Source organism: Drosophila kikkawai, chromosome X, assembly GCF_030179895.1.
Source record: "Drosophila kikkawai strain 14028-0561.14 chromosome X, DkikHiC1v2, whole genome shotgun sequence".
NCBI classification, from domain to species: Eukaryota; Metazoa; Arthropoda; class Insecta; order Diptera; family Drosophilidae; genus Drosophila; species Drosophila kikkawai.
In genome coordinates, this window is record NC_091733.1 from 22908478 (window position 1) to 22933457 (window position 24980).

Genomic DNA, 24980 nt, shown 5'->3' on the forward strand with positions numbered 1-24980 from the left:
GATCTTTTTTCGAATGTGCGCAACTGTCGGATTTTGTGAGCTGTCAGTGAGCGAGACTGTGGATCCTCCTGTGGTGCCTCCATACCCCTCCTGGTCCCCCTTTAGCCCCCCTTCCTCTGGCTGCTCGGATGTGTGTCTGTGGCGTGGCATATCTTTGATTTGCTAATTAACGGTTTGTCGGTTCAGTTTGACATTTGAACATGAGTTCTTGACATTTCTCTCTTTCTTTCGTTTTGTGGGTCGTCAAGGGGTTAAGACGGGATCTGTTTTTTCAAGGGGGTGGTGGGGGGTGGGTGAGGAGCATATTGATTTGATTTGACCTTGTGTCTGTTATCCCTGATCCTTGAAGAATAATATTAAGAATATTTCAAGATAAGCTTAACTTTTTCTAGGAAAATTTTAAGAAATCTAGGCTTAAGTTGTGGTAATTTTAACTTTAATTTATGCTTCTATTTTAAATATTAAAAATAACTTTTAGAGTTAAGAACTAATTACCATAAATAAATTTAAAAAATGTATATTTGAACTCTTTCATCTTTGTTTATATTTTTACACTTTAACCAATTAAACTTTTTCGTTCTTCACCACTTTTATTTATTTATTTTATTTCGCAAACCAAAAGCCAAGTACAAATCGCTGTTGGTGCGACCAAATTGATGGTCAACTGGGATCTCCGACACGGCCCAAACGGTGTTAACACCTTGGCCGTGTCCCATTCCAACCGGTTAATATTAATGATGATGTGGTGTTGATGTTAAGTGCAGTTTAATAAATGAATTGTCTCCCATTCCAAGCCTCCGCAGAATTTTTTTAGCATGCAAAAAAAAATTTGAAAAGAATAAAAAATATACAAAAGAGGCACTGGGCACTTCCCGTTGCCTAAAGGCAGCTCGTAATCCATCACCAGATTTCGTTTTGCTTTGGCTTTCGGCTGGGTTTCTGTTGCATTTGCATTCCCAGTTGAAAGCACTGGCAGAAAAAAAGTAATAAAATGTAATAAAATAATTTAAACTCTGAGAAATTAGCTAGGAATTTGTATTATATCAATTAAATAATTTTCTTTGATTCCTAAAATTCCTAAAATTGTAATTATTTTCTATATTGTTCCACTGTTTCACTGCTGTCTTTGCCCAACTGTGGCAAAGGCTCTTGGTTACAACTTCTTCGACTGACAACTGCAACAACTGATGTATCTTAGACAAAAACAGCAACATCGAGATGTCTGGCACTTGCAACTGGCAAGCTGCACTGAAAGAAAAAATGTTAATATTTTAAGATTTATTTTAAATTATATTATAATACTTTAATAGAATTTATTATAATTTTTTTATACTTTTTCTATAATTTTTTTATATATTTACAAGGTTTCTTTTGTTCAAGTTAAACATTCTTTTACATTCTTACCTAAATGACTCTTATTTTCTCACTGTGCAGTGACTGCTCTGTGGAACCTTTAGCCAAGTGTTGGGGAATCCCTCCTCATTGCTCTTCAACCCGTTTTTGTTTCGTTTCGGTTGCTAACGTCTAACAAGGCTAAGAAAAATGGGCCCAACGCCAACTTTTGGCTAAGGCGCAAGCACATTAAAAATTGCTTCTTCCTTCGTCTTCTTCTGGTTTCGTCTTCAAAACTGCCTTAAATTGTTTTTGTTTTCATTCTTGATGCTATTGTTGTTGTTGTTGCTATTGGTGTTTGGCATTATACTCTAGGATCGTAGGGAAAATGAAGCTTAATAAGAACTCTACAACCTTTAAAATGTAAATTTTAGAAAAAATATATTAAGCTAAGCTATCTATTAAATTATATTTTTTATAATTAAAAATATATATAAAGACATATACAACAAAATATTATAGGGTATTATTGTTTCGTTAGTTTCGGTAATCAGTCATTTTGCCATTGAGCCTCAAGCCGCAAATGCACTTTGCGAAAAAAGCATTTCCTCCAAAAACTTGTCTCGATTTTTGTGCCGCCCGCCCCGCGGCGATTTTAGTGCGAAATTTAGTGAAATATCTAGCAAGTTTGCCAGTTTTGTTCACCAGGTGCACTGAGAGAAACAAAGGAAGAAGAATATTTTAGAACGTATTTAAATTTAAATTTAAAAATTTCATTGAAATTCTGGAAATAATAATTAGCGGAATATACCAAAATTATAAAATAATTATAATAAAAAAATAATAATAAAAATAAATTGTCAATGAAAAATATATAAAAAAAAATAAAAAATATATATAAAAAAAATTACTATTGCTAATTTTTGGAACTTTACCTTCTGTCTAAGCTAGAACCCGTTGGGAATCCTAAGCATCGATGCGAAAGCAAAAGGCAAACTTCGAAAATAAACATTTATTTCTTTCTTCTTCTGTATTTATAAATTTAACCCAAGAAACAAGCAACTAAAACCTTGCCAAAATCTTACTAAACCCCTAAACATTAGAAATTATATTTTACAAAGACTCAAGAACCCTTTCAGAGTTTCTTTCTCTCAGTGTAATTTGCTGGTGCAGCAACAATTTGCAGCCTGGCCATGCGATTTATCTTTTTGGGCTGGCAAGTTAATGTGGCAATTGTATGCTAAGCAGCAAATGCAATGCTTTTCCTCCGCTCAGGTGGACCCCGTGGAGAGGGGGGCTGTGGCCAAGGAGGCCTTGGAAAATAGGGGGCGGGGCCGGGGCAACGGTTTTTCATGAATGAATTAGGCGGTGGGCAAAGTTTGGCTCTCGGTGGCGAAAGGGCAACAACTCAATTTACAGTTGTTATATATTTTTTTTGCTAGCGGTTTCCTTGTCTTTTTCTTACTGCTAATTTTTCTTGTGCCTATTTTTGTGTTTTTTTTTTTTATTTTCTATTTCTTATATACATATATATATTTTCCTTTTGACCAAAAGGCATTCCAGGGCCCACGAGCCGACGCATTCTTGTATAATTTTCTTTTTTTTTTGTATTTTTTTGGGACATCTCATGGGTGTGATTTTAATTTCATACACAAATGAACGCGAATCCCAACTATGGGTGGGAATGATGGCCGGAGAAGAGCAATAACTCCCACGAAGATTAATAACATAGAGCGCCGCACACACACACACACACACACACTCGTAAATAAATAACAAAAGGAAATACAAAATGCACAAAAAGTGAACAATAAGCGCGTGGGGGGGGGGGGAGGGGGGCGATAGAGAGAAAATGAAATTTATGCATAATGCCAAAAAGCGAGCAGGCGAATGGGCCATCAAAAGAGCGCCCAATAAAAGCAACAAACTGAAGAGGAATACTCAAAAAAAATATAAGAAAAAAAGCAAAAGAAAAGCTAAAAAAAATGCGAGAAAAGCAGCAAGAAAATTCCAAACTAGAAAGAGCAATTGGTATGAATTGATGGGTGGCAAGGACTGTTCCCCTCGAAGAGAGCCCTTGACTTCGAGAGGCGGCAGAGCAGTTGAAAATTAAAAACGAATCCAGAAATGCCTTGGGACTGAGGGAAATAGAAAGAAAATATATTAAATATTATTTAGAAAATGTAGAAAAATATATATTATTCATAATTTATAATAATAATAATAAGTAAGGCCTGAAATATATTCATCTCTTTTAAAGAAGTTTTTTTGAACCACAAAATTTAAATAAAAAATATTAAATATTATCTAGAAAATATAGAAAATGTTATATACTATCTTAAAAAATATAGAAAAATATATATATTTTACATTAAGCCAAAACAATTAAGGCTTAAAATATATAAACCTTTTTTTATAGAATTTTTTTTGTTAACCAAAAATATTTAAATAGAAAATATTATATATTCCCTTTACAAGTCCAGGCATTATCTCCCCGTCCTAGGCAATACCCTCTCTCAGATATATAGGCAGCTCGAAATGGGCCACATCCTGGGCTCGTACATCAAGGATCAATGGCACGTAGCGGCACTAAAGTTATTAAAGCCATAAGAAGCACAGCCAGGCGGACGGGCGCCCGCAATCCAATCTCAATGCCCAACCAGCCGGGCGTCCATATGCAAAAAAAAAAATATGAAAAAAATTATATACACATATATATTATCATATATATGTATATAGCATATATGGGTGTATATATTCCAACATGTACGATACATTTTTGACGCACACCCCCTCGCCAAAAGCGAAGCTACACGACTTTAAACCCATCAAACCATTAACAACAATGGGGACGGGGGACAGTTCTTCCACCTTACACAGGGTTACACTGAGGGGAAAATAAGGGGAAAATAGAAAAATGTCTAGAATGTGTAGATAAAAATATACACAGAAATAAGAAAGAATTTATGCAGTAAGTCTAACCAATTTCACAGTCAAAGTTCGCCAACCCAAATCTTGGGTTGATTTTACCGTAAACTATAGTATAACGATGAAACTAATTAAGTCTTATGACTGCTAACAGTAAATCCAACCAAGATTCTACGGTAAAATGGCCTAGGAAAATTGTGAAATACAGTAACTTACAGTTTCACTGTGAAAAACTGCAGATTGACTTACGATCACAGTATACAGTTCCGTTAAATAACTTTATTATCCCTATTATTATTTTTAAATATTTTCCCATATAATATACCCATATTTTCTCTCAGTATACCCCACCCCCTCCACCGAGTCGTGTGAGTAAAAATTTGCGTATGAGTCAACGGCAACGACGTTTATCTTTCAACCACCGCCCATCGGAGAGAGAAGACAGGTATATGTATATGCATATATAGAGGCAAGGCAGCCACCCCGCCACCGGGCAAATCTGTCTCCACCCCCACCCTTATGCCAGATATGTATCGCCCTTGTCGTCTACAGTTATAAAATATATATGAGTAGAAGCGACAAACGACAAAACGACAAACGCTTGGCTCAAGAAAAATCGACATGGCAAACGTGTCGGAAACGTGTCGCAAATTTGTCCGCCGGAATCGGAATGGCAGCGCGTACGGCTTGCCCACTTTCCGGGATTACGGAGCGGGTCCATTACGGTCACATACGTATTATATATATATATATCTACACCTATCTGTATGCATAAACCAGGTCTCTAAAAATCAAGAAAGAAAAGAAAACAAAGCCAGGGAAAAAAAGCAGCCACAGATTGCCTTGGCTTAGTTTTAAAATAGTGCGGGATTATCCTTGGGATATGCGGCGATTTCAGGGAATTAACCTTTTGGATATCGAAGATGAAATGTTGGGGATTAATGGGGGTTTTTTGAGAATTATTTCGGGAATTTTTAAAGGTGCAGAATATTTTTAAAAATATATTATATATATAAATGTTAAGGTATATATAAAACACTACCTACAATATTACGTTAAAATATTTTTTCTTTATATTTAGGATAATATTTAAGGTGAAATTTGTTAAATATAAGTTCATTATATTGAAATTTACATAAAATTTATATATTGAAGTTTATATGAAATTTATATAAATATTGAAAAATTAATACAAATATAAAATAACAAAATCAAAAAAAAAAAAAAGAAATATTTTTAGATATTTTAAAATATTTTTTATAAGATTTTCACAGCAAAAAAAACTCTACAAAAATCTATTCCAGATAAGAAAAATATTTAAAAAGTTATATTNATATAAATAGAATATCAAAAAATATTTTTAAATATTTTTTTAAAGATTTTCAAAGCGAAAAATATCCAGGAAAATCAATTCCTAATAAGAAAAATATAAAAAAATGAGTATAAATATATTTAAAAATATTTTTAAAAATATCTTTTACGATTTTCAAAGCGAAAAAAAAATCCAGGAAAATCTATTCCTGTTAAGAAAACATTATCCGCATAAAAACCCTCCCTATTTATTTATTAGCTTTTACAATGTTTCAAAAAGGCAAATAAATATGGCCATAACTTTGCCAGCTCTTCTATAAAAAACAAAACAAAAAAAAACAAAAACCTGTTATTCAATTAAGAGAAAGTCCTGTGGAAATTAATGCGGTTCTGGTTAAAGTTGGGAAAAGTCGGCTCTGGCCTGGACGAGAGCTGCTGCTGCTGCTGCTGGTGTGTGCTCTCCGCACATTAACGCCCGTAACGTAATTAAACAAAAATAATGGTCTCAATAATCAAGGAAGAGCATCCAGCCAGAGCCATTAAAGCCAGGAGAGCTACCCCTTTTGTCGGTTTTTCAACGCTCCCTCCCCCTTCTTTTTTTTTTTTTTGTAGATTTACACACACATGGAGATTTATGGGGCGGCTGTATCAAAAATCAATTAATGACAATAATTTTAAAATTAAAACAGAGAAAACAATTCCGCCGGCATGTGTGAAATTTAATGACTTTGAAGATATTTATGGAAATAGAGCAAGGAAAGCGCTCTCGTTTCCATTTCCATTTCCATTTCGTTGGCAATTATCGAGTATATTGCATAGCCTTGGCTCGTCCTGCCTCGAAGGATATGCCCCCCCCAACTTGCGTTGTAATTAGATGAGCAAGCTAGCATCGCATCGCAAGGGTTTAATTACATTTTGAATGGGAAATTTATGAAACAAGTTTTTCGCTTTTCCAGAATCTCTCTCTCTATCTCTCTCTCTCTCTCTCTGGTTGGGTTCCAGTTACCATCTGGCATTGCCGGCATGTGTGCCCGATTGTCTCCGTTTCTATAAAGTCCTGGTTTTGGTCCTTTGTGTATATATCCTCCGCCTTTTTTGGGGGCCCTCCGATTATCCCTTTCTGGCTGGCCTTCTGTGGCCCTGCGGCAAATTGCGGAAAAATCCTTTGTTTTTGTATTGGATTGCAAAAGGCAACTACTTATAATTAGTGCCGGAGTAAAGGATCATCAAGGATGCTGATAATTATATACAAATAAACGAAGGGATACAAAAATTCATTTCAAATTTTAGGTAGTGACTTTCTGTAGGATTTATGGCCATATCCTTTGAAATTTCATTGCTCTAAATGGCGGCTGAAAGTCATTTAGTCGCCTAAAAGTAGGCAGCACGAGGGTCTGGTTGAGAGGGGATTTCCCTCACACACACACACACACACACGCAGGATCTGTGTGTATGTGTCGATTCTGAAAATGGATGCCGCAGGCTAGCAGTCGCGGCATTTTCAGTACCAAAAGAGCAGCTGGATGGCAGGACCTCCTCTCATGGCCGAAAAATGTTAATTGATTTATGTTTATATTTGTGCAACATGTTGATGGCGCACACCACACACACACACACACACAATCGCTCGCGGTTGTCGGGGGGGAGGGCGTGGCCGGGACAGAGACAACAGCAAAAACAAACAACAAGGCGGGAGAGGCAGGCCACGTTAATTGAACAACATTCGACGCGCAAAACTGAAACCGAAACCGAAACTGAACCGAAACGCCCAAACAGACGCGCGGAAACTCAATTTGAGGTGAGTTTTCCCAGCATATTTGCTTGTAATTACATCTATCGAAAATATGTGATGTGTGTGCGAGTGTGCGGGGTAAATCGGGCGGAAAAAGTAGCGAAAACGTTTCCGCCGTGGGCACTTTCAATATGCCAGCACATTTCCCTTTCCTTCGTTTGTTTGTTTTTATTTTTGTTGTTGTTTTTTATTTTTTTTTTAAGGGAAAGCATCAAATTATAAACACAAACAGAGCTTGAAAAAAGAAAGGTAGGGGTGAAAATATAAGTATTGTATGGGGAAAAGGAAACTTCAAACTTCAAATCGATATTTATCGATATACCTACGATTTTTTATAAACATATATGTTTTAGGGGATAAAAAGATATTGAATTATATAAACAACAAAGCTGAAGAAATGGAAGAGGTTAAAAAAATATGTTATATGGAATATAGACGTAAAAAAAAAAATGTTATTCGGAAAAAAATAAGTAGCTTCAAATCGATATTTATCGATAAAATGTAATGCTCTTTTAATATACATATATCTTTTAAGGGAAAAAAGATATTAAATTATATAAACAACAAAGCTGAAGAAATGGAAGAGGGTAAAAAAATATGTTATATGGAATATAGACGTATCTTTAAAACGATATTTATCGATATAATTTGTTTATGTTTTATTTATAGGATATTTATTTCTATAACATAATAAAATATATAAAAAAATAAAATATAAATAAGATTTATTAAACAGTTTAATAAATATAAAAAAATTAAAACAATATAAATTAAATATTACTTATTAAACACTTAAATAAATATCAAAACCTCAAGATACCTCCTAATCTTGATTCCCCTCAATCCAATCCCCAAAGAACATCAATTAAAAATCGAAGTTTGGCCACATTTGAAAGGCCCCTAAATCAGCAGTCAGACTCAATTTAACTGGCAATTAATGTGGGTCCAAGTCGAAGTCTCACCCATTCCCAGCTCCAAATTTCCCCCCCACCAAGCCTCCGAGGGACTGGGTCCGGCATTCGATCCATTGCCGAAAGTGGCAATCAGCAAAAACAACACGAATAAAGGACACACGCTCTCTCTGTCTCTTTGGGTGTGTGTTTGTGTGTGAGAAGGCCATGTCGACACCTATTACCATTCATTGACTTTCGGCCATGTCCCTGGGGTGTCATCTATGCAGGTTGCTTTGGTTTATCCTTCCTGTGCCCATGCCCGGTGCCAGTGATTGCATTTGCAGGCGAAAACCCAACGACCGTTTGCTAATGTCCTTCGATAAAGCCGGCAAAATCAACACCAGCCGCCAAAGGACACACACTCACACTGCCAGTACAGTGGAAGCTCACAAAAAGGGTTATCTATTAGAATATAAAAATAATAGAATTTAAATGTATATTTATTTTAATTTTAATTTATAAAGAATTATCTGTTGAGGGAATTTGTCCTTTTACTTTGATCCTGTGACAAGGGTTTACTGTATCGAGTTTAGACTGTTGTATAGGCTATGGGATATGGATATGGGCAATGTTTTGGTGGCCAGGCTTCCGGCCTCCGTTTTCATTTGGTGTTTGATTGGATTTTCAATTATTCATTATTATTGGTTGCAATTTACCTGGCGGCGGCCTCTGTCCTCGTGTATCCTCGCCGCCAGCAAGTGTCCCTCTGCATTGATTGCATTTCATCTGAGTGAGAGAGAGATGTGAGAGCTTCAGTTTTCCAACTCATCAAATTCGAATTGCATCATTAAACGGAATTTTTGATGGCTTCCCTTTTTCAGCTTTTCATTTGCATTCCCGGTTGAGTTTTCTTCTTTTCCCTTTGATTGATATTGGTAGAGCGAGTGTTTTGGCAATTTTTCAAGGCCTTTTGAATACAGTTCATTGAATTTATAATATATTATATATATACATATATATCAGATCAGATCTGATCAATTTGCCAAAAAAAAAAAAAATCAAGCAAATCGGTTTTACAAATTCCAACTGGAGAGCTTTTAAAGGGGTTTACCCTGGGGTTACAAAGTGTTTCTAATGGTTTATAAGCTTTAAAAATACTAAAAAATATATTTAATTTTAATTTCTATTAAATTAGGAAAATTAAAATTCGTTAAAAAATAATTTAAATATTTTTAAACATTTACAAAAAACATTAAAAATAATTTTCTTTAAATATTTTAGTCCCCAAATACATAAGAAAAATTTATTATTTCTTAGAGGGTATTTTGTTTTAATTTTATTAAATATAATTTTTTAATATCTCTTCAATAAAGAAAATTAAAATTTATTTAGCAGGCCTTAAAGTGACTTCTCTTCTATACAAATTAATATTTTTTATATATTTTTAAAGCAACTACAAATAAATATTTTTTAAAAATATGTCAGCCCCTAAATACCCTAAATATTTCAATATTTTTTAGAGGGTATCTCTCCACCCTTACTCTAAACTTGTTCAAAATTCTCCCTAGCAGATATATGTATATATACCTATATATACCGATATATATATATTTTTTATCTCTTGTTTCGGCCTTGTTTGCTTTGGCAAAACGGATTCCGATTCCCGTTGGACAATTACCTACTCGACAATGCCTCAAAAAAAGCCGAAAGAAAGACGGCAAGAAAGAGAGGGAGGGAGGGAGGGTTAAAGCCCGAGACCAGATCGAGCCATAAAGATAACTCAAGACCGAACAGAAAAAATAAAACCAATAACAAAGCCAAAACAAGCGAGAGAAGCCACACCGACAAAGTGTTTCCGACTTTTTCGTAGATTTTGCAGTCAGATTTATATTGGCAGAAAGAGAGAGATAGACTGATAGCTAAAGAAAGAGAGGGAGATAAAGAACAATTTGATTTTTATGAGCCTGCTGGCTGAATATCGTTTTAACATCGTTTGTACACAGAAATTTAAGGTAGCTTAAATGATATTTAATATTTATTTAATTAATATATAAATTTATAAATGTTAAAATATATATTTATTATTATGATAAATAAATTAAGGTAATTTTACGTATATCATTAATTTATTTATAATTTTTTCTTTTTAAATAATTTACATTTATTTAAAAAGTGGGTTTAAACCCTTAAATTTGCATTATAAATTACAATTTAATGTTTAAAATATATTTAAAATTATAATAAATAAATTAAGGTCTTTTTAGGTATATATATTAATTTTTTTATAATTTTTTATAAAATAATTTTACATCTAATTAAAAATCTAAGAAAGTTGCCAGAAAATTGCACATTAATTTCTTTTGCGCCTCCAAAATTTCTTAAGAAATTCCCCTTATTAAGTACAATTTTCCTCAGTGTACCTACATGACTTGACCAGCTACTTGTCTACGCAACTAAAAACCAAAACTGAAACCGAAAACCCAAACCCCAGCGACTACTCTCCTCTTAAAGTCTTGTCTGATTTTCGGTCAGCGACAATAAATTAAGTCAAGTGTAGCATTTAATTGATTTTAATCATAGATTAAATATCGTAAAACAACAGGGCACCCCAGACCCCGGCTAAGGCCAAAGAACAACACCCGAAAAGGCCGCCGTTGACCAATAAAGTCAACAATCAAATCAAATAAACCCCCCCAGAATCGGGCAAACAAACCAATTTGTAGAACAATAAGTTGTCGTTACCCCCCGAAAATCGGTGGGAGGGGCCGGGGGCCTTTGGTTGTTGTAATCGTTGTTTACCAATATGTAATCCTTAGAAACAACAAGACTGCTGTCCTTCGCCACTGTCCTGTGTCCTGAGTCTCCCGAGTTCTGCGTCCTGTGTGCGTATCCTTGTTGTCGGTGTCGTGCCTGGGCTTGGGGGGCTTTGGACGCCGCCTTGAATTTCAACTACCCCTGGAAATAGGGGTATTGGCAGGGGCATTAGCCTTAAACCCCTGTCCGCTGATATATCCAGGATATCCAAAGAGAAAGGCAGCTAAAGGAAAGAAGAGGGTTTATTTCAAATATTTTTTGAGGTCTTTAAATATTGAAATATTTTTAAAATATATTTTCTCTCAATACGCTACTAATATATTCTGAAAAATAAAATAAAATAAATTTCCAATTTTACATTAATTTCAAAGAAAATTTTGCCCAAAGTTCCTTAGCCATTTCAAGGAGCTCTCATATACCATATATTTTCTAAATTTTAATTATTCCAAAAGAAGGTTGGCAGCTTTAAAGTTTTAAAGTGGTAGGACCAAAGCTTAAAAACAAGTTGGCAGCGCCAAACGGATTCAGATCCTTGAAAAGCTAACACGTGTTAGCCATATAAGAAAATTTTCACTTTTTCACTACTAATAAATATTAAATATTGACTTCCAATTTTATTTCAATTTAAAATAAAAATAATCTTAAAAGTTCCTTTGCCATTTCAAGGAGCCCTCCCCTCATATATCCTCCTTTTGTCTGCTGAAACCCATGGACGTGGGTTATAAATTCAAGGGGGCTTTTGGGATACGGAAAGGTGAGAGCCATGGCAGTGGAAGAATATATATTCGCGTTGCTAACGAATCAAATAAATTTGTTGGTCAATTAAAAAACTGCAAAACGCGCACAATTTCCACATGTGTGGTGCGGCAGCAAGAACTACGTATGCCCGTCGCGCTTTTCCACCTAGCTTTTCCCCAACCCCTTTGGATCCTACGGCTGCTCCTGCTCCTGTTGTTGCTGCTGATTTTTGCTCTAATGGCTGCCAGCGCCAAATGAAAAGCTTGGCGTGAAAAAAAATGCATTGCAAACCAATTTTTTTCCTCTCACTGCGCTTTTTCTTTCCAATCTCTCTTTTTTTTTGGTACAGCTTTTCCCATGATTTTCCTGCATGGTTCCTGACTAGCTTTTGACCGAAAAATTTCGCTCCCTCTTTTGGTTTTTTCTTGTTTTTTTTTGCACACAATTTTTTATGATATCCTTTTTTCGTAATTTTTTTCGGTACCGATTTTTTGTTAAATTTTTTTTTAACATTTTTTTTTACAATTTTGTACCATTTTTTACCATTTTTTTTAGTATGTTAAACTTTGGCCGTAAACTAACTTTGTCGGGTGGGCTTGATAGTGTCTAGGGAGAATTGATGTTGAGCAGGGGCGGTGGGAGGTAAAAATAAAGGGGGGTTACTAGCCGAGCTGGCCACGTTAGTTATTAGTCCGAGGAGGGGGCCAGGGGCTGCTCTGCGGGTTGAGTGAACACGAGAGCGGCGATAAATGTCTAGTTCAGCACTTGAAAAAAATATATATATAAAAGTATTCCCCAAAAACAGGGGAAGCGGAAGCACTGATAAACGAAGAGAGAGAGAGAGGAGAAGAGCAAAAAGAAAGCTGTCACCTCTAAAAAAGCTAGTTATAAATCATTAAAGTCACGCAGAAAAAAGCAAATAAAATCAATTTAGATCCTTAATTTTATATAAATCAAAAGAACAATGTGACTGTATTCACAATAAAGCTAACCCTACAATGTGGTCACACTGCATAGGGAAAACTATCCAGGAATTGCCAAGCCAAAATTGACATCGGCTGGTTGACCCCGGAAAACGGAAACTAAATAAAAATGTAAAGCAATTTTTTAGGGGGGTTAATGGGAGGCAAAAGGTGGGTAGCAGGCACTGCCAATTTCATGCTATGCTCTCCCTCTTTTGTTCACATTGCGCTCTCATCTCGCAGAACAATCTTCTCCTGACTTCTCCTATTTTTTCTATATTTTCTCCTCTATTTTCCCCATTGAGTTGTTTGAATACCCTGTGTCTGTGGGGTGTATTAGCTACTTAATACAAGCTCTTAAAATTAAATTAATTAATCAAAATTAAAAGGTATTTTTATCTTTTCCTTGTAATTATAAAATAAAAATTTTATAAATTTTATAATTTCGGTTAAAGGGTATCAAATAGTTGAATTTGTAGCAAATTTTTCTTCACTTTTCTCCCTTGTGATGTACAACCCAATGTACAAGCTGATGTACTGGCTCCTTTGGGTGTTTGATTAAATTTACAGGCCAGAGAGAACGCAGGATTCGGACTCTCTGCTGGTAGGGAACCGCCTTCGGGCTGCTACTGCGCCTGTCCAGCGAATCAATCGATACCCAATACTCAATAGCCAATAGCCAATACCCAATAAGCAATATACATTTTAGCATATATCTGGTAGGTGGAGCAATGCCGTATACCGAGCCATCGTCATCATCCTTATCACGAGCCCAGCGGAAGATCCAGACCAAGGCTAGGATTCAGGCCAGGCCCTCCACGCCGGAAATGCAACGGGAGCAACTGGGTACGGTGCTGGAGGAGGAGCAGCAGGATATGACCAGGACACCCTTGTCCACTGAAGAGGATCAAGGCGAGGAGAGTGGCTACGATCCGGATCCGGAGGATTGTGATCAGGAGCAGGATACGGATGTGTACACGGATATAGACGCGCTGAAGGTGAGTTTAATTTAAATTTAACTTTAAATTAGTTGTAAAATTGGTAATAACTATATATAAAATAGTTTCTTTATATTCTTTTCAATTTTAATAATTCCAAAAGAATGTTGGCATCATCAAAGTTTATACTAAGTTTTCAAAAAAAGGTTGGCATCTTCAAAGTTTCCGGTAGGACCAGAGCCTAAAAACAAGTTGGCAGCTCCAAACGAGTTCAGTTTCTTGAAAAGCCAACACGTGTTGGCCGTATAAGAAAGTTTTCACTACTCGAAACCATTGGCCAACTTAAATATCTGTTAAATCCGCTCCCAAACTTAGTTTCTATAACTAATTTTTGGTGATTTTCTCCTGGTTCAGGTCGAGAACCCGCAGGCAGAGTGTTGTCCCAGACACGTGAGTTTTTCCGGGAAAAACTTGTCTCCACCACAGCCAGCGCCATCAACGCCACCGCCGCCAGTGCAGTCACCGTCGCTGAAGCCTTCGTTGGTGGAGCAACTGCCTCCACCGATCCTGCCACCACGCAGGTGCCCGCACCTCAGCAGCAACAACAACAACTGCAACCACAACACCAGCAATTACGGCACCTATCCCCGAGCAGCTAGCGCTGTGCCGCAGGCACCGCGATTGGGCAAGTGCACGACCCCAAAGACCTTTGGCCAGGGCTACGATCCGCCCTTCCTCTACCCGGAGTTCATAGCCAAGAGTCAGCAGAGTCGCGTCAACTGTGAGTAACCTGGCCACACTAAAGGGTGCTCCATAACCTAGAAATTTACTCCAACTTTGAACTAATTTCATTTTATTTAATTAATTTTTTAAAATTTTATTTTCTGGTATTTATTCCTTGTCTAGACATTTTGACATTGGTGGACAGTTTGGTACTGCAGATGGAGCGTTTTGGGCAGCTCACCCTAAAGACCGAGGAGGACTCCGCCGGCTCAGCAAAGTCCTCCTCCACAGGGGCCATACCCAAGGTGAGGCCGACGAATAGCGAAAACCGAGGGGCTTCCAAGGCAAATAGCAACAGGTCCAGCTCCAGAACGAGCAGCCAGTCCAGTAAGTAGTTTTTAATATTTAAAAATAATTTTAAATTATATATTTAAATAATAAATATAAATATAAATCGCTACAAAATAATAAAAAATAATAATAATAATATTTATAAATAATTAAAAATTATAATTATAAATATTAAATATTATTATTATAATTTTAATTTTTTTAAAATTATTTTTTGTTATTTATTTTTATTGTTTTTATTTTTATTAATATTATGATTTATTATTGTTATCATTATTATTATGTATTATTATTATCATTTATTATTATTATTATTTTTTTTTATTTTTTTATTATTTATTTTTTTTTATTATTTTATTATTTTTTTTATTATTTTTAAATTATTATTATTTTGTATTTTTTATTATTATTATTGTTATTTTTTCGTATTATTATTATTATTATAATTCATCAGAGGGCAAGAAGAAGACCCACGCGGAGCAGGAGGTGGAGTACGACATGGACTACGAGTTGTGCATGGACCAGATCGAGGAGTTTCGTGCCAACAGAGTTCGAGGTGGGTCCCATTACTATTTCGATCACAAGGATCCTAAGCCAGAAGAGCCTCGGGAGAAGAAGAAAGCCAAAAAAACGTACACTACTTTCAGAGAATGGCTGTTCTACAAGGGCGGCTAAAGTCCTAAAGTCCCAAAAAAAGATGAAATTGAGAAGAATTAAGAGGAAAAAGAACAGATTAATGAATATGAAAGAAAAGAAGGAGAAGAAAAGAATTTGAAGTCATATTTCTTATTTACTTTGTACTAATTTTTATTTGAAAAAATGTAAAACTTAAAACAAAACACGAAATTAAGTTAAAAAAGTTAAAATAATTAATTTTGACTAAAATGAAATTGCATTAAATTGAAAAAAAAAAAAATAAGAAATAGCAAAAAAAAAAAAACTGAACATCGCTGTAAAAGAATTAAAAATCAATTTTCTTTATTCATTTTGTACTAATTTTTATTTGAAAATTAAAGTAAAATTTCAAAAATATTATTTTGCAACCTGAAAATACACAAAATAAAATTTGAAAAAATATATACATATTTTGACTAAAATTTAAATGTATAATAATTTTTGATTCAAACGTTTTATGGCTCACAAATGAAATATTAAGGCTTCTTGTGCCAGAAAATATTTTTTTAAAATATAATAAAAACTTGTGTTACTACAGTGAGTGGGTTTTATTTGTTAACAAGGCTTATTTTCCTCAAAAAAACTCGTTAGAGTTGAGGTAACGCTGGGAAAACCGCCTTCTTGGAAATCTATAAATGTAGAAACAATAAATAAATAAATAAAATACAAAAAATAATTTTAATAAATTTGTTTATTTTTTCCATATGGTTTCCTTCACAGCCTGTGGATCCTGTGGCACTGGGCGCGCCTTGGACGTGATTAGGGGACACCTGTCCCGTGCCGACTACTCCGATGCCTCCAAATTGCCCATGCCCAAGCGTCGGGGCAACAGCTCCTCGTCCTCCTCCGGCACGGCAACGGTGACGCCAAATACACGCCCCTGTTCGCCCGAGGGTCACCGCCAGCCGAAGAACAACAGGCCACCCAGGGATCTGGAGCAGCTGCTGGACCCCACCACCGATTGGCCGGCGAACCTGAAAAAGGATAAAAAGCATCAGAGGAGCACGTTGGAGAATCTCTTTAACATGACGCAGTTGTCGCGTGAGTATTTCTTTTATGAAAAGTGTCTTGGGATGAGTCTTTCGATTGATGATTTTTCCAGCTCCCACGCGCCTAACGATTGTGGCGGGAAAGCGCCAGCATCAGCAGGGAAGAGGAGGAGAAGGAGGAGCGGGAGGAGGTGGAGAAGCAGGAGGGGCAGGAGGAGGAGGAGCCACTACTGTCCATCGCAGGAAACTACGAGAGACGAGTCAGATACCCTGCCTGAAAAAGAGGAATAAATAGGAGAGGATTGTGACAAGGTTTGAATTTAATTTAATACATTTTTAATTTAATTTAATTTCTATACAAATTATAATAATAATATTTATGAATTTATATATTTAAATTAATATTTATGGTCTTTTGTTTCTTTTTAGAGCCTTTTGATGGGAAAGCATAAATTTCCCAAGGATTTTATATTATTTTGTATATGTTAATCTCTTTGAAATGAAATAAATAATAAAGAAAAATATATAAAAATATAGCTTAGAGTTTTTTAAATATTATAAATACCCTAGTTTTATTTTTTAGTGTAAGAAAATATAAAAAATAAAAAGAAACTGCAGTTATAAACACCCTGAAAGTAAGCTTTTAAAATATAATTCTCAACTAATTACTTTATTTATAATATTTATTTACAGTGTAAGACCTCTTCTGGCTATCGCTCGGGAAAACAATCAACGGAAAATGGAAAATGGAAAATGGAAAATTTCAAGTAAGCAAAGCGAGGCATCAAATCAAAAAACAATTACGCGGCAAATGACATTATCAAATATCAAATGTCATGTTCGGTGAGTTGCTCATGCCCACCCCAACCACCAAGGCCCCCTTTTATTTATATATATATTTTTTTGTTGTTGTAATTTATTTTATTTTATTTCGTTGTCTTGTTTTGTTTTGTTGTGGGGTATCTCTAAAAAATACAAACGAAATACTGGAAATGCAAAGCAGCCGAGAGTGAGCGCATCAAATTTGTTCGAGGCAATTTTTCAATTCATTGAAGTGGAATTCATAGGAAGCCCCGGACTTGAGAGACTCCTGGACACGGTCTCTGGCCTGGACTTGGTCTCCGTCTCCGTCTCGGTCTCGGATGCGGATACTAAGCGCCACTTGATTTGTGCCCCGTCCCCAGGTCCCCGAGGGGGGTTGGGAGTTGGAGTATCTGAAATCAAAATCTAGATTTTTGATTCTCTTATGCACGCGTATTGCCACGGTTAAGGGGCTCCTTTCACCCCGGAGATAAAATTGGGAATTGGGGGATTGGAGAGTGGGAGGTGGGAGGTGGGAGGTGGGGTGCTTGGACCGGAGGACGATGGGCTGGCTCTATTTGTTTGCCATCCGCTGGGGGGCTTCCTTTTATTCTTTGAAATTGGCTTTAAGCCCGTTGCTTGTAAATAAATCTGTGACGCTTTTGTATGGCCGGGATTTTTATTTTCATCTTTTATACATTATTATGGGCTAAAGGCACTGAAAGAAAAAGTGAGCTATTCTTAATTTTTAATAAGCCTAAGCTTTGCTTGTTCATTTTATTCACCTTCAAAGGGCAACTTTCTCAACTCTAAATATAATATTAAAATTCTTTTAAAAATTCCTTCTAAATAGTATTTATATTCAGGATATTTCACCTGGGCTCTGGCAGGACCTTCCATATGCATTCGTTGACTTATTTCCCCTCCATATTGATGACCTCGCATTTGTCTTCGGTAGGTTGAGTCTTTGAGGTTGAGAAATTGCCCTGACAATGACCCTGGACGGTGGCTTCTAATGAAAGTCAACACGCAGGACCTGGGTCCTTAATGACTCCCTGGGACGGGTGGCTTCTGCCTGCCTGCCATCAATCGCAATGGAAATCGAAATCGAAATGGAAATGGACATGGCACCGTAGAGGACCCCGGGTCACTTTTAAATATATGTCGATTAGACATATACGCCGCCGCGCCACGCCGCCGCCGCCGCCGATTTTTGCCTTATTTGACGCGCCGCCGCCAAATTATGAAAATAACGGCGCGCCGCGGCGCGCCGCTGGTGCGGCATCGGCGCAGCTTCAGCGCGGCCTTCAGTGTCATTGTTCTTTATAAAACTTAAAAAAAAAAAAAATAACTCATTAAAATGGCCTTTTTGCCTTATTTGACGCGCCGCCGCCGCCGGTTCTTTCTGACTACTACGCCGCCGCCGCCGAGTCATTTTGACCTCTACGCCGCCGCCGATGCCTTTAACCATCGGCGTAAACCTCTAATGTCGATTACCGAGCGACGTTTATTGATAGTGAGTGAGCTTTGGGCCAGGACTCACACCTCCGGTTGTATCTCCGCATAAAGGAAAACTATTAGCAGTAAGCCTCTGGCTCTCTGCGGGGCAAGGACAACTCGCATATGTCACAGTCAACCCGGTGAGGTGGGGGGGAAAAAAAATGAAAAATGATCTCATATGGGTGTGGGGGAGGAGGGAGAGCAGGCAGGACATGCCAAGGGATGCAAGTTCTATGTGTTCAAGAGATATATTAATGAGAGCTCTAGGTAATATTTTTATATAGAGGAAAATATAACATAGATAAGTAATAAAAAATATAAATAAATAATATAATGTATAAATAAATATTAGAAAAAATAAATAAATACTTTAAAATATAAATAAATATTTTAAAATATAAATTAATATTATAAATAATATAAATAAATATTTTAAAATATTTAATATTATAAAAAATATTATAAAATAATATAAAGTATAAATAAATAGCATAAAATTTAAATAAATAATATCAAATATAAATTAATTAAAATAACAATTTATTATCTTGCTAAAGTTACCAAAAAACTATAAAAAATAAATGTTTGGAAAGAAAAACTTATTAAATATTGTTAAAATTTTTTAAAATAATGAAGGATCTAAAATAAATAATAATTTAATGATTGATATCAATACTTTAATAATTGTTAAATAGATTAAAATAATGGGGGTAATCTCTTAAATATCGATAACATATCGAAATAATTCTAAAAAATTATTAATTAATTAGCCAAATGTAAAACTAGATGAAACTATTATTTAAAACAATATATATTCCTTTGAAATATAGTAAGATTACCCAGATAAATATATAAATATCTCTAAAATATCGAAATACTAGCAAAATCCATCTCCATGCACATCTCTAAGGTAGGTGTGTCTCGGCGGCATTCGTCCAATTGCCATAATTTATCTGTCACATGTCGAATGTGTGTCAACGTCAACGCTGAGTAGCAAAAGTAGTAGCATCCCTCCCAGGCACACACCCACCCACCCACACACACACACACCACCCATCATCATCAGTGGGAGATCTGCTGTCATTAATATTTATTATGTCACATGCATACACGGACTCGGACTTGGACTCCGGATGCGGATGCGGCTGCGGAGGCGGCCTCGGATCCGGTTACTAGGTTCGTGGTTAGCAGGGTCCTCGGAAGAAGTTTGGGGCCCACTGTTTTTTTAATATTTTAAGAGGCCAACTTTGACTCCTAATTTTCATTTAGAAAGAGATTGGTTTTATTTTTTATTTAATATTTTGTTTATTATAAATACGAGAACCTAAAGCCTAAGGATACTGGCTTCAATCCCACCCCGATTTGTGGTGCTTCCTTTGATCTCCTGGTCACCTGGTCATCGCATCCCGCCCACAATTCCGATTCTGGCACAATGGGCTCATTAGTCGTTTAATGGAATATGTAATGTGTGCGCCTGGGCAGGAGTTGATAAAGTGACGAGAGTGGGTGGTTGGGTGGCACAGAGCCAGACCCAAGCCCAGCTGGTGCTGCCAGCGGTGGTTGATGATGCCTGGACAAAACTAACAAACTAATCCAATATTTTTATTACGAAATGCCATTAAGGGTCATTGAATATTGTGGCATAATAAATAAATGGTGCCCAACTATAGGGCTACATATATGTATAATATATATATATATAATCCGGGCTATCAACGGGATCATTATTCAAAGAGGGATTTAGTGGGGAATGGTTTTGGATTCACAGAGACTCTGACACACATACATCAAAGCGTCTTAAGTGCACACAGTTTTTCCCCGGACTGCTCAAAAAGCGATTTTTCTCGGTCTCGGCTTGGGCATCATTTTCATTAATAGGAAAATTCTGTTGGGTAGAGTAGAGCAAAGCAACGAATATCCTTTAGCCAATTGAGTGTCTCGTCTTTTCAACTCTCGCCATTAATAAGCCAGTTCACACCCAAAAAACACACACCTGACGCCCTTGGCTGCCAGCCCATCGCCAGAGAGGCAACCTACCTGAAGGACCTCCGCCCAACACGATGAACGTGCGCTTAATTAGTCCGTTTTGTTTAAAACGATTCTGATGACCATGGAGCTGATGATGATTCTCATGTTCTTCGCCTGAAGAACGTGTGCATATTCAGATAAATGCATACACAGGGGGTCCTGTCAGAGTCCTGCGGAATTTTAGATACCTCTTAGAGGGTGGTTCATTTTTGGGGAATATTTGTTTATTTTGATTGAAAAAATGAGTAAAATATTTAAAAATTGATTAAAAATATATAAATAAATAATGTAGAATATTTAATTAATTCTCAGGGAATATCTTTTTATGGAAATTTGATTTAATTTCATTTAAAAAATATAAATAAATAATATATAATATTTGTAATTAAATATATTTAACAATTTCATTAATTTTCTGAGAATATCTACAATTATTTTGATTAAAGAAATTATTAAAATAATTAAAAATTGATTAAAAAATATAAATAAATAATGTAAATTATTTATAACTTAAAATTTTTACATTTTTTCAATATGATTTACCATTTCATTATTTTTCTGAGAATATCTGTAATTATTTTGATTGAAAAAATGAATTAAATAATACAAATAAATTTTAAAAAATATAAATAATTAATCTAAAATATTTATATTTTAATATATTTATATTTTAACATTTTTCTGTCTAAAAAAACCTTTTTACTGGTCATACCTGATCTCGTGGCTACCCTTTCTGTGTGTCCTGTATATATACATTTTTTTTTTGCACTTCCTGCAGGAGCTGCTTGTTTGCGAGCAATTCAATTTGCCGGCTTTCCCCCTGTTCATTTTCCTTTTTTTTCTTCACCCACCCAGCCTCACACTGCTTTTACCACGTTTTCCACCGCCGCGCTTTTCTTTCGCTCGCTCGCTCGCTCGGACCCCCGTGTGTTTGCGTATGTTAATCGAAATGTTTGGCGGCCCGAATGGGGGGCGTATCTACGTCCATGTCCATACATATATGGGAATTATTTCGCAGCATTTTTTATGCTCTCATTTATGTGTGCTTTCTCCTCGTTTTTATATTTTTTTTTTTTATATTTTGTGGCCCGTGTAACGCGGCTTTGTTTTACATTAAATGGAGGTTAATACCTGGCAGCACGTCCAGCAGGGAGCAGGAGGAGCACGGGGCTCCTGCGAGTGCAGCATCGCAGCCAAAGGGTTAAATTGGGGTTGCCATCTGCATCGGAAAGGGAGGGGAAGGAGGGGGAAGGGGTGGCTAATGTTATTGCCACCGCATTGAATTGTTGTCCACTTTGGGCCCGCGGGACCTTTGCCCCAACCCCCAACCCCTCGATAGGCGAATGATTTTACGGTTAATTGATTTTAAAGCGATTTCGCTTAAATGTTATCGCTGCATTGTTGTCCTTCGCAGGACACAGGACTTTGGTGGATTTTCGCGGGGGATTTGCCTTTTTGTGAATGACGGACGAAAATGTGATTACCTTTACAGGGCTTTTCCAGTTTTTCAGGTTTATATTTTGGTAATTATTAAATAATAATTGAACGCAAAAGAATGGGGGAGAAAGTGAGTAAAAGCCAGTTGTTGGTAATTTATTGATAAATATTTAAAAAATAAACCTTACAAGTGTTATTTTATTTGTTTGTATAGTTCCTTAATTTGTATGTCCCTGTTTAAGTTAGTTATTTATAATTTTTGCTGTCAACCCTCGCAGCTGTTAATTATTTGTGCCGAGACAAAGCCGTTTTCGTGTCTCAAATTGTTTCATATCGACACGGCGACTTGGGGATAAATGTAGAAATATATATGCTATTCGTGGACAACCCCCTTCTGGAGAAGTCCGGCTGGAAAAGGCAAAGATTGCACTCGTGTGTTCATTAAAACAATAAAAGGAAGACCCACACACAAGCTGATACAGAGACAGATACCGATATAGACCCAAAAATACATAGATACAAATACATAGATACAAATACATAGATACAAATACGTAGATACATAGATACAGATACATAGATACAGATACAACTAGCAGATACAAATACGGTTAAGGTTACGGGCTAATTATGATTTCTCCAAACTGACAGCGGTCAAAACAGCCTTGGGAGGTTATTATCGAGGGGTGGTGTGCTCCCCCGTTACGTCCTGGGTGGGAGGAGGGACTTACCCCCCCACCCACCAAGTGTCCTTCCGCCTATCTGTGCGTAACGCAACGTAATTACACAACATTCTTAGTTTTTGGGCATTTCGCCAGTGGCTATTTGCCCATTGGTTTTACGAGCGTGCTGCACTTTTGCGGCCATCATCGGGACTCAGGACATCAGGACATCAGAGCATCCTGAACAGGGAGCTAGCTGGCTCATCAGCAACCCCGAAAAACTATCCCACAATAACCGAATGGACGAACGGCCGAATAACCGAAGCGGTAACTGTAACTGTTTACTGGAGGCTGTGCCACCTGTCCACCAAAGCGATTGTGTGGGCGTGCACTGAGAGAAATTGTTATGAAATATATATACAAATAATAAGAAGAAAGAAGGAAGATCTTAAACAGGTTAACAGGTTTGTCTACTTATTGATTTGAGTAAATAAATGTTTTTTATTAAAAATAAAAATATTTAAAATTACTTTTTGCTGTTTTCCAAATTCTAAAAATATTAATTAATTTTTATTGCATATTTAATATATTTTTTACCATATTTATTAGTTGATTTTCAAGTCACTCAGCTTGAGAATTGGTTTCTGCTTCTTAGAGGAATTTGTTTCCCTTTTTTCTACCAGTGCCTGTCCCTGTCCCAAGAATGTTATTAGCAGCTTGCGTGCAAAAACATTTATGAAATTCCCACCCCACAGGACATACACACACACGCGCTGCCAGGACATGGACATGGACATGGACATGGACATGGACATGGGCCTCTGGCCACTCTGTCTTTATGTGACGACGCAGAATGATACGAAAACGTTTCGTCATAAACTTCAATAATCGTAAATATAGATTTCTCCCCCCTCGGGTTTGTTGTACGTTGAAATTAATAGTTTTAGGCTTTCGTCCCAGCAGCAGCAGCATCGCATTTCATTTTCTTGGTTTTTCCTGGTTTTTCCTGGTTTGCTCCTCTTCCTGCCGTAATGCACATTTATGTGTCTAACAGTTTTATCGTTTCGTCAATGTCATAAATTCTGATCTCTGGTTGCCGAAATTGAACTTAATGCGACATAGACGCAGCCACCAAAATGGCCAAAGGATGTAACAGTTGCTTTGTTATTGGAAGAAAAATATACAAAAAATATATATATAAAGGTAGAAGAAAGGTTTAAAAATATTAGAAAAATATTTAAGCATTTCCTGAAACTAACTTAAGGAAAAATAAACATAAAAAATAAATATAAAGTTAAAAGAAAGGTTTAACAATATTTTAAAAAATATATAAGGCTAATTCAAGGAAAAAAATACACAACAAAATAAATATTTAGTTACAAGAAAGGCTTAAAAAAATATATAAGGTTTCCCTGAAACTAACTTAAGGAGAATATATACAAATAAATAAATATTTAGTTAGAATAAAGGCTTAAAAAATATTGAAAAAAATATACAAGGCTTCCCCGAAGCCAATTCAAGGACCTTGTCCATAATTACTTGACCAGACATCGATAATCTCGGCTCGATAAATTATAATGGGTATCCCTCCCGCCACTTTCGATGAATTCCTCGGACTTGGTCTCTGATTTCTCCGATTGAGATCCTGGTTTGGGCTTATTATTTATGTGGCAATTAGCGGTGGCGGGCAAAGGCGAGCGATTTTAATGACCATTTGAAGCGCATTTCGTTGTTGGCACTTTATTTTTATTTATTTTATGGGGAGTCCCTGTCCCCCTTCGCCTAAGTTCCTTATCAAGATGTTTGGTCGCCAGTTCTAATTGATAGGGCGGGCACGCCCATCCAAAGCGTTCGATATATTCGCGTGCTCATAATTTGAGCAGGGAAAAAATACAAGAAAAATGAAATGGAAGGAAGGGGAAAATCCACAAACACATTGTGTGCTAAATTACTAAATCAAAGGGGTTGCTACTTCGAGGGTCAGTTCACCCTCTCTCTCCATCTTTCCTGTAACATATTTGTATATATTTTTGTATATTTTTACCCAGAATTTTTGCACTGGTTCTGTGTGTTGGCGTGTCGATCGCTCATAATTCGCTTTCGGCT

General features: G+C 36.2%; 1 protein-coding gene across 2 annotated transcripts in view; it reads left to right on the plus strand.

The window, feature by feature from the left end:
- Positions 1 to 16758, plus strand: part of LOC138929263 (uncharacterized) — a 46028-nt gene extending 29270 nt beyond the window's left edge. Inside the window, exons 3-8 of one of the 2 annotated variants that reach the window (XM_070288631.1) lie at positions 13480 to 13768; positions 14123 to 14489; positions 14615 to 14818; positions 15237 to 15338; positions 16178 to 16498; positions 16560 to 16758. In XM_070288631.1, the coding sequence (XP_070144732.1) occupies positions 13502 to 13768; positions 14123 to 14489; positions 14615 to 14818; positions 15237 to 15338; positions 16178 to 16498; positions 16560 to 16741 (1443 nt within the window). In that variant the 5' untranslated portion in view covers positions 13480 to 13501 and the 3' untranslated portion in view covers positions 16742 to 16758. The remainder of the gene's footprint in view (positions 1 to 13479; positions 13769 to 14122; positions 14490 to 14614; positions 14819 to 15236; positions 15339 to 16177; positions 16499 to 16559) is intronic. The other variant, XM_070288632.1, reaches the window with a different exon arrangement.
- Positions 16759 to 24980: the final 8222 nt, after the last annotated feature.